This window comes from Acipenser ruthenus, chromosome 1, assembly GCF_902713425.1.
Source record: "Acipenser ruthenus chromosome 1, fAciRut3.2 maternal haplotype, whole genome shotgun sequence".
Taxonomy (NCBI): domain Eukaryota; kingdom Metazoa; phylum Chordata; class Actinopteri; order Acipenseriformes; family Acipenseridae; genus Acipenser; species Acipenser ruthenus.
Genome location: NC_081189.1, coordinates 11,778,954 through 11,793,347, shown reverse-complemented (window position 1 = coordinate 11,793,347; position 14,394 = coordinate 11,778,954). Strand labels below are relative to the sequence as shown.

The following is a 14,394-nucleotide window of genomic DNA, read 5'->3' as shown; positions in this document are numbered from 1 at the left end:
ATTGGAAGCACAGGTCCTGTGGACACAGGGGTCCCACTCTAGCCAGTGTGTGCCCTTGCTGTATGCTCTGCTCTGCCGGCAGTATGGGTCCTTTATGCTAATGATCCCAGATCACACAAGGCTGGTGGTCTGAAAGGATCTATAAAACTCTCACTTAAAGTGGGCCAGTATAGAAGAGAACAGATCTTCAGTGTGCCGTCTCTAAATCCCACACCATGGATTTGACCTGTAATTATTTTCTTTAATGCCTGAACTGTCTCATTTCTCTTAGATAAGGCAATAAATTATGATTATCAAGTGTTTTTATTCATTCATTTATTTATTTATTTGATTTGAAAAACTCCACAACAAAGCATTAGGGAAAATTCCATTTTTTATTGTTTCACTCATCATATCTGTACAAATACCATTATAACTTTTTATATACATTTGACATTTACATAAAAAAATACAAAACTATATATTTATAACTGAATTTGTATTTAACTTTTCATGGTTGAAAATAAAAAAATGCAACAATAAAAAAAAATGTCTTGCAAAAAACAAAGAAAATAAAGAGAGAAAAGCTAATTGATGTACTGATACAATGTTGATGCGGTACATTTCACACGAAGACACCGTACATTGGCTAAACCAGTTTTTATGCAGTTGAATTCAATAATAAAAGACATATCCTAAAAAAACTGTAAACTCCCCGACAACCTGAGCATATTGATCTGGGGAGATATCTGCAATGCTGTTACATTGACTTCTGCATGTCCTGACGTGTTCGGAACAAGTTACACACCATGCTGCTTCTAGACTGTGTTCAAAGAAACAATAGTCTGTTTTCAAGAAAAGAAATCCTCTCAATGTCACTGTGGTGAACCACACACGTGTGCAGAACCATTAGCAGAGGACCTTTGGTCTGTAATAATGATTCCCTAGTTGTAAACGAAACCTGAAGAATTTTATGTACATGAATGCGTAGCGGATTTGCAATAAATAAACACACAGACTAACATGCAATGCTGTGAGAAATAAACACCTGTGCTACAGAAAGAAAATGCCAGGAATAAGCAGATTTGTACAGCCATAGGAATGCAATGTACAGCTTGCAGAAGAAATCTACTTTACATGGTAGCAAACTACCGGTACCTCACAATAAATAACACTGCTCTTCTTTGGACCAATATATATCTAAAAAAAATAAAAAAGAAAGGAAACAAGAACAAAACCACCAAATTACAAAACAAAAACAAGGTATATAGTCAGCCAGACATTTTGAAATGTATAAATTATAAACCACGACACTGTATAAATAAACATCTAGCAGACTCAACTATATGTGTACTTCTTTCTTTTTGTGTGAAATAAATAAGTGTACACTTATTTACAGTATGGACAGGAGTCCTTGCCCTAGGCTGCTCCCACAGTCCCACTGCTTTACCAGTCCAGTAATGGAGATATATGCAGAGAAGTCATGTAGTCCTGGTCTTCGTCTTCCTCCTCTTCCTCCTGGTCTTCAGTAATGGCTATATGGGGGAATACACGGGAGCTGTTGTATAAATAAGGATCACAACAGCGCAGAAGCTCAGTGCATGTTTTCAAAGCCCTCTGGACAGCCACAATGTAGCCTTGTGTTTCTACAGGACTTGGCAGTCAGTGATGCTCTGTGGCATCTGCTGTTATGCAATGAGATTTACATAATCTAATAAGTCAGAAGTGCAGACATAGAGAGATGCGAAGGTTCAATGGCTCAGATTCCTGAAAGCACACACAACATGCTCTTGTGGTCTAGGTATACTGTATTTGAGATTCCTTCCTTAGCGGTATTTCTGCGCACACTAACTGCAACAGGGCTGAGATGCATCCCTGGCCCATCCTGACTGTTTCTGCCAGTGCACACATGGGACGGGGGGCGGGGAGAAGTATTTCTACATGATGTTCACAAAGACAACTGACAAAAGCAAAACAGTAAAACATATAGGCAGTCCCTCATAAATAATCCACTGGCTCAGTTTATTTACAGCAATAAATCTGCAGACACTTACTCATTTGTTTAATCTTGCAAACTGTAAAAAGCAGCTCCTTTCACAAATATAATATGAAACACACACACACACACACACACACACACATATATATATATAGGCTTATTTGTGAATTTGAAAGCAGACATTAGCATCAGCTCATTGCAAAATGATTGATTCCAGCCATCAGCAATACGATACAGGATTAAAGCAGAGAAGCAACATGATTCTAGTATTTCCAAGCTGTAAGTGTGGAGCCACAATGCAAACGCTTTGTGCCTTGCTAGATTCAAACATTACCACTATTAAGCGCAGTTTCATGCTGGGACGATCACACCCACTTTTGGAATTCATATCTGAATTGCAGTAACTGGAAAGTTAGTCTTCCAATATCCTTGTTAGTTATGTGAAGGGAATTAGGAACCCAGCAGCTCCCAAAGATGAGTTTTTGCTTCTATTTAGTTTGGCAGGAAATGCATCTTTATTAAAGCCAGCCGCATGTGACAGAAATTCCCATTCCCACTCCTTAATCTGCACGGGATTGCTGAGAAAGTACGGAAGTGTCTTTCACCTAAGGATTTACTTACAGTTGCAAGATCCCGAATGCTTCACTTCCAGCAGTACTCCCAGAGAGCAAGCTGCTTGTTTCATGGCACACTCGCTGGGGTAAGTGGTGTTATCACTGGCACAGACTGCGTCGTCTGATCTGCTCTCAGGACACACCTCATCACAGAGTGAACATCTCCCTCTGCTCATCCTTGCATCCCACAGACACGTCTTCCCACTGTGACACTGGATATCCTCACAGGACTTCGCTTCTGAAAAACACATGGGATTTATTTATCCTGGCTATTCCTTTTTTGGACAGTAAAAAGGTACCTGGTGGGTATTGAAGTACGCAATACCTGTAATACAATTGCACTGTACGGCTTGACAAATATCATCATCAAGGCACTCCACCCTTACAAACTGAACCTGGACATTGTGTTGCATATAAAAATAATATTGCAGCTAAGTTAGGAAAGCCTTTCAAATGCATCAGCAAACATAGAAATATGAACCCAGAAATAACGTACTAGTAAAATGACAGCTTCTAAAATAAACAGTGGTTTGGGAGGGGCGAATTGGGTTCATTCAAGATACATAGACACGGTGGTAACAGTTAAGCATTATTTAAAAAGAAACACTTACTTATACACTTTCCCTCGTATGCCACTCCTATCGACCTGCCTAACAGACAGGTAGCCCTCCTCAGGTGGCATGCGCTTGAGTAAATAATTCCGTCGTTTCCGCACAGGTACTGTTCAGGTAAAATTGGTTCTGGACAAATCCGATTGCACGTCACGCAGTAGGCATTATTGGTCTGGTCCACTACACAAGTGGAACTGCCCGGACAGAGAACATCCCGGCAGGTTTCTGAAAGAAAGAAAAATAGACATATAACAAACTTCACTTGTTTTATTTACCCTAAATCTACCGGGTTTATCTTGTCAGCAGTGACCATTGTAGCCTACTTTGTAACTTCCTACTTCAACAAGCGAACTGTGGCTATGCCAAGCAGGAAACGGGTTTCTTTACTTTGTATCTTGGATATGAATGTATTTACAAGAATCAAACAGCAAAACGATTCTCATCATTACAAAGAATCACATTATTGGATGGTTATTTGAATACATTTCAACTCAAGCCAACAAACGAAAACTGCTGTAGTGCTGATCAACAACGTAAGTACAAACTCAGAGAAAACATGCACTTACTTTTGCATTTGCCCTGGTATTGAACTTCAAGGTCTGGGTGCCCTTTGCATCTGGCCTTCAGCAAGGCGCACTCGTCTTTGTAGGTCTTCCCATCGGACCCACACACAGGCCCCTTCCAAGTAACGTTGGAGCAGTCGGGTGCGCAGGCGCAGCGAGGTTTGTTCCTCTTGTTCATTTTGCACCTTTTGCCTAAACCGCAGTCTACGTTGTCGCAGGTTTCTGTTAAAAAAAACAATAAAAGAGTTTGGAATGTATATAGTATCGTGCAAGGGGGAAGGCAGCAGCAGGGCTGGTAGGTGACATAATCACACACGAAGACATAAGCCCGATATACGCTCCTTCCAAAAGAGCCGGCTCTTTTGTACAGCGGTATGGGCGCTATGCTTTAGTGGGAGAGGTCTCAAGATCGCCACTATATATATATATATATATATATATATATATATATATATATATATATATATATATATATATAAATTAAAACCATTAAAAATAGGTCATTGCTGCATTATACCCAATTGAGGAAGGAAGCAAACCAATGAAGCGACTTCCTGCAATGTTAAGAAATATCCATTCATTTATATTCAGTTGTTATCATTTACAAATGCATCATATAGTAAAATGAACACTTGCATTTCAATAAAAAGATGAAAGCAGCAGCCTACCTTTGCATGGTGTACAATGTGGGGCTCCACCATTGAAGATCATCCACCTAAAAAGCGTACTGTTCGGCACGTCTTCCTCGGTCCAGGACGTTCCCAGCCTCCCGCTTCCGCAACATTCTTCCCGGCTCAGCCCAGTCATGTATAGAACCTGACACCTTCCGTTTTTGCCCTGTTGTAGCCAGCAATTACCAGCTGCAAAAAAATAAATACATAAAAAAGAGTCGTATTAATGTGTGTGGCCAGTGCCCCAGACACAACACATGCAGCCTGTATTGGCTTATGCTAGATTGTTTACCCTCGGTATTGTGTCTGAATTTGTAACGTGATTAAACTGTTTCAACACTTGTGATCCCAGTACAATGATCTATCAACAGCCGTTTCCCACAACCCATGTAAACGCGCTGCTCGCGTGCATGTGTACAGACAGTTCGGAATACTTTCGATCGCCAAAGCATCGCTGGATGCCAAGTGTTTTATACACAGAAGAGCTGGCTACATTTAGCGAGAAGGTGGTTATCTTTTAATTCATTTTAACTGAATTCACAAACTAAACGAATTAGTACAGCAAGTCAACAACAACAACCCGGTGTAATACTGTGGGAAACACACGTCCTTTCAACACCGTGGTGTAAATAATAATAATAATAATAATAATAATAATAATAATAATAATAATAATAATAATAATAATAATAATAATAATAATAACACACGCGGAGAGTCATTACCAATAAAAACAGTGGCTGTAAAGTGCTATTCTTTTGAACATAACAAGTAGTATAGGGCAGGCTACAGTGTTGGTTTTTAAAACATGCTTTTCTTTGTTATCTCTGATGTGTAAGCAGCCGTTAAAGAAAGCAGACAGTCGGGTTTATTTCAATTCTTGGGAAGATGAACTTCCGCGCACCAATGCATCTATGCTAGTCCGGCGACGCACTTATTTAACAGGACTAGATTCCCCGAGTCACGCAATGTTTATATTTATTTTACAGTGTTTCTGGAGAATTCACCGACCAGCTTGAGTCACAGTTACATCTGTATCCAAAAGTATGAGGGTGATTCTTCCTAACACTGCCTATTAGTATTGCGAATTTGCAAGTTCAGTGGCAACTCATTATGTACAGATACAATGCTGTGCCACGTATGATACTCTATTCTCTAAAAGAGACCTAAACAGAAAACCTATGTACACAATGAGCCCCAAAAAGCGGGTTATTAAAAAAGCGCAACACTGTAATATGGCTGCTGGTATAATGTCTGGCACAGAGTCCAGAAGACAGACAATCACGTGTTGTGTGTCCAGCATTCATTAATTGCACTATATCACTGTCCTCGAGCTAATACCCCGGCACGTAATGTATCCCCTGCTCTAAGGCGTGTAAATGATCAATGCATTCAATCCAGACCCCTCGAAAGTTTGTCAGTGTTTAATCAACAGCATTCGCAGTGCCAATGTTTTGTTGATAAAATAAACGGGACACAGATTTATAGCATCGAGGTAGTAGCTTCTACAGATAATGTAATACATTTAAAGTAAAAGCAAGCATCCAGAAATTCCATCTAACAAACTTTTAAAATAAAACAGAGCGGCATTACATTATAATACATATTATTATGAATTATTAATTAGCCATTCTTTATTATAATACATATACACTATACTTAATAAATGAATAAATAAATAAACAAATAAAAAGATACCCATCTTAATACACTGCTAAACAGATATTTAAAAAGTAGCCATGCTTTAATCCGAACCCTGAACAGCAGGTACTACATAGTCCTGTTAGATCTTTGAAGGCAAGCTGTCATTCTGCTGAGACACTCGTAGCACTTAAAAAGAAATTAAAAAGCCATAAAATTGAAAATGTAATATATATATATATATATATATATATATATATATATATATATATATATATATATATATATATATATATATATATATATATAAGCGTCCAGACTTACCCTGTGCTCTGTGATCTTCCATACAGTGAAAAAGCCAGATAAATAATAACAGCATGCCTGTGCGGAGCTGGTGTTGTTTAAGCATCCTTAGCGCGCGGTGCAGGCAAAGGGAACTGGAGCACTGATACAGGCAGCGGAAAAGCAATCTGCTTACGAGCGCTGTGTTCAATGAATGTCACTCTGTGAATGCAGCCTCTCTTTTTAAATCTATAAGGGGTCTCGGGCAGACTGTCTGTGGTGGGCGGTCTTCTAATCGGTGGGGGTGGGGAAAAGATTTTAAAAAAACAACAACAAAAGTTCTTTCAATCCAAATCAGGTGACATTTCCAGGCGAGACTTTCCCTCAAAATAATATAGCAGGAAACTATGTTCAGGACCCGGTCTGCGATGCGGGTGTCTGATTCAGTGCAATCAGTGAAAACACTCCCCAATGAAGGTCTACGATCTGCATATCTATATTTATCTTGATGAGATGTTACACTCAGTAAAAGCGTGATGCACACCTTCCCAAGATCAGTCGATTGCGGACCATTTGATGCGCGCGCGCGTTAATTCTGCCTCTTAACCATTGACAAAAATGCTCGCCTCAGGCTATCTTACCTCGAGTTTAATAACGCGCGTCATGTTACTTTTTATTTTAAGAAAAAGCAATTTAAGGGCGACAGACAAGAGATGATACGTGTTATAAGCTACAAAGTCCAGAAGTGCAATAATACTCCCATGATGATATATACGGGTAAGTCACTATTTCATAGAGAAACACAAGCACATGTATTGATTACACGAGAAACGCGATTTCCCAACACATCTCTAAAATGAAGGAATATCTATTGTTTAAGTATCCCTCTATATTTGTTTACTGCACTACAGTATTTCCCAAGCCAGTAAGTGAATGTGTCTTTCAAATGTCAATGCAATTGCATTAGCCTACTGTAAGCGGTCTCGCCTTGCGTTAGCGGATTGCAACACCGAAAGGCATTACAGTACTGTGTTTCATTATGAAGCAGGTTTATTAAGAGTCGTCTGGCTTTTATTTACACAATGTAGGCGAGTGCTCATTCTTTACAACATACTTGGCAACGTGTGATGAAAACGAGGGGGCGGCATTTTTTTCATGTATAATTCTATTGACTTGGTGTTGTTTACTGAAATATCTCTTTAAATACCCTACCTCCCAAACTGAATGCGTAGATTATAAATAATATATATCAGTATTAAAATAATAATAATAATAATAATAATAATAATAATAATAATAATAATAATACATACATACATACATACATACCAATTGTTTTACTTTGGCAGGTCACCTCAAATCGTGGCTCTAATACTCCCCAGCTGCAAATAACTCGGCGATAACAGATATTTTTCCACCAACTGCTGAAGTTAGTGCTAATCTTTTAATAAAAGCGCTCTGTTACAATGAGATCTGCCTGGGCAGACAATAATAGAGCCGGAATACAGGAGTGCTAATATTAGAATTGACAGTTGTTTGGGTTCTTCAGACCGCGTTTAATGCCACCCCCCCCCCCCCCCCCCCGTCCCCCCTCCCCCATTTCACATTCAAAATAGACTTCAATGCAAAGTGTTGCATTACAGTAGTGCCTTTACATTAAGACTGGGGTCACAGTGTTTGTTTCTTAACAAACACTGCAGACTATGTTTTATGTAAGCCTAAACTCACGTGTGACCTATTCATCAGATCACACACGCAACTGCTCGAGTTACTCCGGCTTGTGCATCTACGCGTGGTGGTTCTATTTCCAGAGCTTGATTCAATCTTCGAGTAAAATGTAATGTGCGGCTCCCTCTACCGGTAGACAGTGTACATTGCGTTTGCCTGTACAAAGCAAGACAGATATGCCAGCCATACTTCATTATGAATACAAATCAATTGTGTTTATACAGATTTGTTTTGTTTGTTTATTTGTTTGGTTAGTTTAAACATCTCCTTAGATCGCGTTTTTCTGTTCGTTTGGAATTGTGTGGGCAGATGTTAATGGTATTTTGTTAACAGCATAATCATCTTGCAAATATAATAAGTTTCAGTCATTTCGTATTATTTAGATTGGCAAGTAGGCGTTAGAAGCTGCAACATTCATCATTAAAATAATGGGGTCAGAAAGCGTTATTTTAACGGGGGGTAGTTTAATTTCTTTGTTCATGGTAAATGTAAATCGGGTTTAAGTGTTGCTGCATTATACAAATTGGGAATGTTCTTAGGAATAACCTACGTCATCTTAGTTCATTTTACTATGGCTGTTGTTGTTGTTGTTGTTATTGTTGTTGTTGAAACATATTCCATTCCTATGAAATCCCGCCATTTAATCCTGCTCGATTTCTCATACTATTCAGATCATTCTATATGAAACACTAACCGCTGTATTGGATACATTACCAGTAATACTAAATACTACCTACAAACTACAATGCAAATACTGAAGACAAGTAAACCAACCAAATTGTACAAACTGTTGCTGTTATTTTGGATTTCACTAAAACACTCGAAAAAGTTGTCCTGTCTAATCCTACGAATTGTATTAGGTCTAACTAGTATTACTTATTTTCTTAATATTCTTTTAAGGGGAAGACGAGGGACGGCATAAAGACACGATGTCAACCTGAATCTATTGAAAAAAACACTATTTATAAATATTATGTATCATACTCCTGATTGCTGTACACGTTACAACCACCATTTAATTAATTAATTCATCTTCTTTTACCAAGTGCCTCCCAACAGTTTCTATAACACGACACCACAGTAATTTACGGTTTATATATGCTCCATACCGGTTATATATATATATATATATATATATATATATATATATATATATATATATATATATATATATATATATAGTTTAATCTCAATGCATCATGCAGGCAAGTTTTCTAAGAGAAGTAACTCGTACAGTGAATGTCCGTACTCAAGGGCTCCTGCAATCGAGTCGATTATACATTACAACGGCGTGCCCTACAGTGACACTGAAACCACAGACTCATAGCCAACACTGTACCCATGCAATGCTGCCTTCGAGGCGTGTGAGAAATACAGAGAAAGCTACATTGCCCAAGTCTTTAGCTCGTGGACACCCAAGTGGAATTAACTGACTTTGCCAAATAGATCAACTAAAAAAATAAATCATTTGGTTGATGTTGCGACTATCACTTACTGATCGAGAATAAAAAAAAATGCCGCTGAATAGGCTTATACTATAGCAATAACATGGAGGACAGGCACGTTTGACAGTATTAATAAGATTTTATATTTAGGTTTGTCATACGATTTTTTCCTGAGAAGCACATTTGTAATATAAGGGTTTGTGTGTGTAATATTTGTTATAACGTTTTAAATAGACGATTGTATATTGGTAGGCTATTCTGAATCTGTCTGAATTAAAAATGTAGCCGTTCGGGATGTCCAAACCACATCAGTTGGTGTTTTGCTACATTACCCATCATTCGATATTGATGTTTATCTCTTTCTAATAACTGTGTTCCTTTTGTGTTTCTAAAACTAAAACTTCGGTGAAGAAAGACGAGCCATACAGAATAAACCATTCCAGCACTATGGAGAAGTGCTTTGATGAGGACTGTAAAATGCGATTTAAAAGCAAACACGGTCTCTGTTAATGCATTTCAAAAAGACCCGATTGAACCAAGAGTCTGATGATGGTGAACAGGTAAATCACTGTCTGAAGCAGTATTTCTAAACAATAAATACAACATGATAAACGATCTTAAACGATTATATATTTTTTTCTAAGGGTGCCCTCATAGTTCTCTTTTCAATACAACTATCACATACTCCTATAGTAGCACTACATATAAGTCACACATACAAATACATCTGTGTGTTTCACCAACCAAATCTATCTGATTTAACTGTTACAAAGTAAACGAATCACATCATTACCAGCCAGCGTTCAGTAGATCTATTTCTTTACCTTAAAAAAGAAGCCTTTTTGCGCAATTTAGATGCACGTTTTTATTGTTTTTGTTCCCAAACTCAAGATGTGCCTGCATCAACACATTCTTAAAAAGTTACTTTCATTTAATGTTTTTTGAAGACACACAACAACAAAGCAAAATAAATGTGAATTGAAATGGGTTCATTGAAATCTCCTTTCAGAAAACATTGTGCATATTTATCAAAGCAGTTAGTGTTAGTCCAATCCAGGGTGCAAGTGCAAATTGCTTTTTTTTTTGTGAAAGGAAAACACCATGTTATAAAACCAATTAAAAGTACTTAACAGTTTTGAATGAACATTGTGAGTGGTCCCTCAGCATTTATTTATGGATTGGCTTATTTATGTATTCATTGTATAGGACTGTAGAGATGTAACATCTTATGTACAAAGATATCCAGAAAGTTTGATTTTCATCGGCAATTATATATATATATATATATATATATATATATATATATATATATATATATATATATATATATATAATTTATTTTACAAAAAATGGTGCATTACACACACAGAAACAAAGCGGGCTCTGAAAAAAGGTAGCGAGTTCTAGATTCCAGTTGATTATATATATATATATATATATATATATATATATATATATATATATATATATATATATATATATATATTCAACATTTTTATTAAATAATGCACAGACATTTTTAACTTCAGTAGTAGGCGATAGAGATTGCAAGCAGGATAACCATTTTCAGAAGATAATATTTTCCACACAAAAAATACTTGGCTTATTTATAGATCTAGCCCATGTCCTGTCCACATCAACATGGAATATATCCTTAATGGAAACGAAACTTCAAAAATATGTTGCTTTTTTAATATCTTTTTATTATCAGCTTTTAGTATAGAACAGAAAAGAAAATAATGCTGAGGAAGTATACATAAGTAAGGATTAAATCATAAATAAATATATAAGTACATTCAATAAATCATAAGGAAATGATACAACAATACTCCATGACTCATGAGGAAAACAAAGAATAAATAAATAAAATAAGTAAATAATAATAATAAAAATACATGTTGTTTTTTAAATGGCAAAATAATTCAAGTGTGCAGCATGTAAACCTGAAAAAGAAAACAGTTCTGTATTTCTGACATAAAATATTGTAACATCATCAAATAACTAGAAGGACTTTAAACACCTTATGAGTTAAAGTCTTGTAAATAGGACCTGATTGAAAACTACAAACAAGGTCTGTAAGGGTTATTCATTAGAGTTTGACTTCCTTTCAATTTAAAAGTGTTGCTATTTATCTAATGAATGTTTCTCTTTTATTTATTTATTTAACCAGACGATTTACCCATTGAGACGAAGCCTTGTTTACAAGGGGGTCCTAAAAAACAAACACAAAAGCACAAACACAATAAAAACACAAGCAGTTCAAACTTAATCAGCAGCACACAGAGATCAAAGAATAGAATAAACAAGAATGCATCTATTTGTTAATGTGGACTGAAGGAGAAGCATTGGCAGGAGGTTCTTGGCAATTTCGAAATGCGATCTTTAAAATTCAGAGAAAGAAAGCTTATCAAATTCCATCTTCATTCGATGTTTAAAACCAGAGAAAGAAAGCTTATCAAATTCCATCTTCATACTATGATGGAAGCAGTCTCCAGGAGTTGAAGATTCTCCTGTATAAGCACTGGAACAGCCAAACAGAATCCTGAGAGTGTGAACTACAGGCAGTGCTGGTCCTCTCTATCAGAGCATTGGAACAGCCAAACAGAATCCTGAGAGTGTGAACTACAGGCAGCGCTGGTCCTCTCTACCAGAGCACTGGAACAGCCAAACAGAATCCTGAGAGTGTGAACTACAGGCAGTGCTGGTCCTCTCTATCAGAGCATTGGACCAGCCAAACAGAATCCTGAGAGTGTGAACTACAGGCAGCGCTGGTCCTCTATATCAGAGCACTGGAACAGCCAAACAGAATCCTGAGAGTGTGAACTACAGGCAGTGCTGGTCCTCTCTATCAGAGCATTGGAACAGCCAAACAGAATCCTGAGAGTGTGAACTACAGGCAGTGCTGGTCCTCTCTACCAGAGCATTGGAACAGCCAAACAGAATCCTGAGAGTGTGAACTACAGGCAGCGCTGGTCCTCTCTATCAGAGCATTGGAACAGCCAAACAGAATCCTGAGAGTGTGAACTACAGGCAGTGCTGGTCCTCTCTATCAGAGCATTGGAACAGCCAAACAGAATCCTGAGAGTGTGAACTACAGGCAGTGCTGGTCCTCTCTATCAGAGCACTGGAACAGCCAAACAGAATCCTGAGAGTGTGAACTACAGGCAGCGCTGGTCCTCTCTACCAGAGCATTGGAACAGCCAAACAGAATCCTGAGAGTGTGAACTACAGGCAGCGCTGGTCCTCTCTACCAGAGCATTGGAACAGCCAAACAGAATCCTGAGAGTGTGAACTACAGGTAGCGCTGGTCCTCTCTACCAGAGCATTGGAACAGCCAAACAGAATCCTGAGAGTGTGAACTACAGGTAGCGCTGGTCCTCTCTACCACAGCTTATTGCATACACAATGGTGTTTCAAAGCGGAACAAATCTGCCATATGGATCATACAAGAAATCAAATTCATGTGGAGACTGCTTACAAACAAGCTGGTCAATATTATCACCAAAATCTGAAACAGGGAATCACAAACTTTAACCTGCTTTTTAAAACATTATTCATTATTCAAAATAACAGAGCAAAGAGAGAAATAATCTGGAAATAATTGCTTTTGGGTATGATCAATTGTGATCAGTTTTGCTTTCTTGGTTAGTATGCAACCTGTGTTAAAGCCAAATATGGGTCCCATAGAAATTGTGAAGGAGCGCACGGTTCTCAATAGAACGAAAGTTATTTTCAAAGGGGGTTCCTACATCAAAAAGGCAGCTCAGCAGCAATCTAACTCACTTTGCAGATGTTCTTCATCTCCTTGTAAACACACCATTTGCATGAGACACTCATTTGTAACATGAAACAGATATGCAAATTGACCACCCCATTATAAGGATTGGGTATTATCTGATGATCGGTATTATGTTGTGTGAATCAGCTACTGCATGGCATTGTCTAGGCATGTGTGGAGTATTAGCCTCTTAAAGGCACCCCCTGGAACAGCTGAGCCCCAGTCTATAGACCAGGAGGAGGAGGGTAATCAGGTGCTGCTGCAGCGGGGTCCCGTTCTCTCTGGAAACACCAACCTGCGGCAATAGCAATAGCCCACACAAATCAAATGTGTTTCTGTGGTGTCTCTGTACACGACTGCCAGCACAATGAAGAGCAACCGTGCTTACAGAGTCACGGCTGAGGAAGGAACCAAAAATAATCCCATTTATTCTAACCACGAATAGAATGTAGCAACAAGACAAGACACAACAACAAACCTGCCTCACTCAACCTGAACAGGGAATACAGGTCAGCCCTCTGGGATGAACCCTAGAGACAAACATGCTGTAAGAAACCCAGCAGACAGGATCAGCTCTCTGGAATGAACCCTACACACATGCTATAAGAAACCCAGCAGACTGGATCAGCTCTCTGGAATGAACCCTACACACACATGCTGTAAGAAAATCAGTATGGTTTGGCAAGTATGGCAAGCTGGTTAAACATTCAATCCACAATTACACACCCTCCAATATATATATTGTCATTTAAGATATTATGACAAGTTCATTTGCATGTGGCATATACATTTAGGATAATAAAATAAGCCAATGTGTGTTCGAGAGGTGTATTATTATTTGTATTGTATACATTTGTGTACATAATGTAGATATTTTTTTTTTAATTTAGTCATTGCCAATTATTTTTTATTATTTTCTCCCAATTTGGAATGGCCAATTATTTTTAGGCTCAGCTCACCGCTACCACCCCTGCGCTGACTTGGGAGGGCGAAGACCAACACACGCTGTCCTCCGAAGCGTGTGCCGTCAGCCGACGTTTTTTTTTTTTTCAAACTGCAGACTCACCATGCAGCCACCCAAGA

The 14,394-nt window shown here is 38.1% G+C and overlaps 1 protein-coding gene across 2 annotated transcripts; it reads right to left on the bottom strand.

Moving 5' to 3' along the window:
• Positions 1 to 355: 355 nt before the first annotated feature.
• On the bottom strand, positions 356 to 6,913 carry LOC117973329 (follistatin-A). 2 transcript variants are annotated; one of them, XM_034925342.2, is made up of 6 exons: positions 6,403 to 6,909; positions 4,435 to 4,626; positions 3,770 to 3,988; positions 3,204 to 3,428; positions 2,600 to 2,830; positions 356 to 1,514 (listed from the first exon to the last, which is right to left on the bottom strand). In XM_034925342.2, the coding sequence occupies exons 1-6, from the start codon at positions 6,485 to 6,487 to the stop codon at positions 1,426 to 1,428; spliced, it is 1,041 nt and encodes a 346-aa protein (XP_034781233.2). In that variant the 5' UTR covers positions 6,488 to 6,909; the 3' UTR covers positions 356 to 1,425. The 2 variants fall into 2 exon arrangements, with proteins under 2 accessions (XP_034781233.2, XP_034781236.2); XM_034925345.2 differs by having other exon boundaries at positions 1,408 to 1,537; positions 6,403 to 6,913.
• Between the last annotated feature and the right edge of the window lie 7,481 nt (positions 6,914 to 14,394).